At 43.2% G+C, this 3,899-nt stretch overlaps 1 protein-coding gene across 1 annotated transcript; it reads right to left on the reverse strand.

Moving 5' to 3' along the window:
• Positions 1-248: 248 nt before the first annotated feature.
• Positions 249-1,923, reverse strand: foxg1c (forkhead box G1c). The gene has a single exon (XM_062386546.1). The coding sequence runs from the start codon at positions 1,841-1,843 to the stop codon at positions 602-604; it is 1,242 nt and encodes a 413-aa protein (XP_062242530.1). The 5' UTR covers positions 1,844-1,923; the 3' UTR covers positions 249-601.
• Between the last annotated feature and the right edge of the window lie 1,976 nt (positions 1,924-3,899).

Raw genomic sequence — 3,899 nt, forward strand, 5'->3', positions numbered from 1 at the left:
AGCTTTCACAACGTTGTCCTTGCTTGGTTTAGAAACTGGCTTAAATAACGCACGTCATAATTTATTTGTCTATTATTATATTTTATAGTAAAGTAAAAGCCAATTTTTATGGCGTTTTGCCGTAGATCATTTCATATGACATTAAGCCTGAGACAGTGACATGCGCGCAATCATCACTTCAGTTTACCGACAAGGACATAAATTACAGATATGTGACAAATTATGATTAATGGAAACAGTAGATATAGAACATTATTACTAAAACATGTTTATTAATACAGATTCAGACCCTGTGGTTGTTTTAGAACAACCAGCGCTTTTTTAATGACACACAGAGATTATATTTTTGCGAGACCACAACACCTATGCTTCATTTTTGTTATTTTGAACACATGCTATGTTCAAATAATAGAAATCTAATGCAACTATGTTTCAATTCATTATTCTTTTAGCACAGGAATTATTAGGGAAATATGTTACGCTGTTCAAACTGAAGAAATGCCAGTATGCAGGTTCTTATTCTTATGCATATTCGTTGTTCATCTAAATTCTACAATAATATTTGAAAGGTTACTGGTTATTGGTTGTTATGACAGTTGCTCTATTTTTCTGTATTCCAAAACGAGGGAGGGCTGGGACTGATCCGAGGGCAATAGTTTGGAAAGTCATTACAGCAGTGTACGAGCTCTGAGTGGCCACAACCCTTGGATAAAAAAGGTCCCGCAGACGTCTTGGCCGCCTCGAACTCATCTTGGCACGTGCTAAAAGTTGCGGCGCACGGCATTTGATGTGAGTAAAAGTAGCTGGCTTGTCCGGAGATCATGTTGAAAGAGCACGGGTCCGACAGAGGCAGCGTGCACGGATGTGGGATGGATGCGGAGAACGCGGTGCAGGCTGAGCCGATCTGGTGGCGGCTGGATTGCGCACAGCTGACTCCGATGTAGGACATCCCCTGGCGCGTCTGAGCGAACCGGTTTGCGTCAGCGGCTGGCCTTGCTGCGCTCAGCCGGGATCGCTTTGACAAAACGGACGCGGCGTGGTTGGAGAAGCGAGGGTGCGCGCTCAGGTAAGTCCCTGCGACTGAAAGGTTGGTGCGCACCGGTGATTGTAGGGGCATAAATGGTGGCACTGGCCAGTAAAACGAACCCGCTGCGGCCAAGGTCACTCTGGTCGCTGTACCGGTGGACATTAGCGGACCTCCTTCTCGTTTCAGTGCGAGCTTGGTGCTGGTGCCCGACACGGCCCTGCGCCGGAGTTTTCCCGACGCGCCACCGATGAAAACGTCCTCGCTGCAGGGGTCCAGCATCCAGTAGTTGCCTTTGCCCGGGTCTTCGTAGTGGCGCGGCACTTTAACGAAACACTTGTTCAGACTCAGATTGTGCCTGATTGAATTCTGCCAACCCTGTCTGTTCAGTCGGTAGTATGGGAAGTTGTCCATGATGAACTCATAGATGCCGTTGAGTGTGAGCCTTCGCTCCGGGCTCTGGCGGATCGCCATCATGATGAGCGCGTTGTAGCTGAAAGGAGGCTTCTCACCTTTTACGTTTTCCTCTGTTCCAACATTGTGCTTTGGTTCATCTCTATTTCCTTCTCGTTTGCCATTTGCAGTCGCCTCTTTACTCTCTTCTTTAGTGCACTGTTTGGGAGTTTCACACTTTATGTTGCTCTCCCACTTCTCCTCTGGACTGGATCTCCCTGGATGCGCCACTACGCGCAGTTTCTGAGACGCAGACGGAGACTCCTGGTCGCTCATCACCCCTTCACGTCTCCACAACAGGCTGCTGATAGTGAACGAAGACTTGTGGAACAATCGCTCTGCAGAACTTTTCAATTTTTCTTCCATCTCAACGGTTCAAAATCGACCCGAAAGATCCTAAAAGTTGTGGGAGGATCAGAGCAGAGCTGCTCACTGAGCGCACAGAGAGAACAGGCGCTGCATGCAGAGGCGTGAGGAGCCCAAGTCGCACTGGCCAGACAGCGTGACAACAAATGCGCATGATCAGCAACCGGGGGCACGTTTCCAGCAAAAAGTAGTGGATTACTTAAAAACTGCATGGCGAAATATTTGGTGGAATAACTAACTATTCTATAATAATTAAAACAGTTTCCCAACATGATAAGGCCATTTAAATGTTTAAATTAAAATAGGCTACCATACTTCTTCCACATATAGTAAACTCAATTATAAATCAGCAGGTGAAGGATAATGTGGCATGTTAATAGGCCGTGCCAGGAGACCCTTGGGATGAAACATTAAATGTGTGTGCTGTCAATCTGTGTGACTGATCGGTGAACTCTGCAGCTTCAATTATAACACTTCCGTGACTCATGAAACTCAACCCTCTCACACGCGCCTTGCCCTCTGGGCTGCAGGCTTCATCCTCTCCCTCGTTCCTGTGTGCGCTCCTCTGTTGACACCATCATCTGGCAACAAGAAAACACACTGATAAAAAGGAAGAAGGAGAAGCCTGAACCATCATGTCGGTTATTGGCCAAGACAAACACAAATTTACCAGTAAAGGACAATATACATGTTGTGTAACACTTCAGCAGCAAGATGATGGTTTCTAAGCCTGTTATCACAAGAATATTCACACATGTCAATATGAAGGAAGGGATGATGGTTTCTACATATTGAATATAACACGGAATCTACGGTTAATCAAAAACAAAGAGAAGGTTTCTTTGTAAACAAAAACATGATTGTAAAATTACTCTACACCTTAAAAATCAGCAGCCGACTGGTAAAAAATACTGGAATTTGTAACTGTTAATTTAATAATTTAATAACTTCCAAATAAGATATTTTGACATGGAAAGCACAGATATTTGTTATTATTAACATGACTCTGTTCAGTTCATGTGTCCCTGTGACATTCGCCCATCACCCTGAAACTGAAGCAGCTAAATGGAATTCAGCCAAATTTCATTTTAACCTATAGTGGTGGAGTAGTGCATGTATATTTCAGAACAAAGGATAACAGTTGTGTGTTATAAACAGTGACATGTAAAATTACTCTTTCATAGTAAGTTCAACGCTGTCCCTTAACTTATGATTTGCAGATTTTGCATCAGTACTGGCTCACAGACTATAGGGTGAGACAGCTACATAATTAAATACTACTACAACAAAAATAAGTGAGTATACTCTGTATGCCCATGATTGTGCTGCACCATACCCTTGTATTAACGTTCAGTAGCTGAGAAGGGTGATAAATGGCCTATGAGGGGTGTTGAGTCAGGGCCTTATGTTGTATGATATTCTTGGTGTGACAGCTCTGGTTCAAAGGCTACCACACACCCAGGGGCGTTGCAACATAATATAGGCAAAACAGGGATTTGGGGGCCTTCCCGAAACTGGCTGATTATGTAAGTCCACAATGACATCAGTTTTATGAGAACCCCCCGTAAATTCTATGGTTGGCTAAGTAAAGGACAGGAGGAGGAGGCGGGGGGCTGTTTTGGTTTGACGTCACTTTTGTCTGGGGCCCCCAAAGTCTCTTGAAACGCCCCTGCACACATCCTTAATTGTTTTTGTTTTTTTCTGATGACGTTTATAAAAAAATCACTCTGCTATATCTGTGCTCTTTCTTACATTTAGCTGTGCCCGAGACTTAACCTTTTCCCAAATCATGGTGAAGTATCTGTTACATTTTCAGTTATAAGGTTATATAGAAACACCTGAAAAAAAACATGAGAGCCTATTTTCATGATATATATATATAAATGTATATATACATTTTGAGTTATATAAAAAGTGTGTATGAGTGTGAATTACATACTGAAAAAAAACATTTGTGCATTGAAATCAGTCCTGATACATAAATCCATAAAATCCATAAAACAATGGTCTCTAACTCATGGCCTTTAAAAGATTTGTCAACAGTAAAGGCCAGTGC

This window comes from Platichthys flesus, chromosome 4 (assembly GCF_949316205.1).
Source record: "Platichthys flesus chromosome 4, fPlaFle2.1, whole genome shotgun sequence".
Lineage (NCBI taxonomy): Eukaryota > Metazoa > Chordata > Actinopteri > Pleuronectiformes > Pleuronectidae > Platichthys > Platichthys flesus.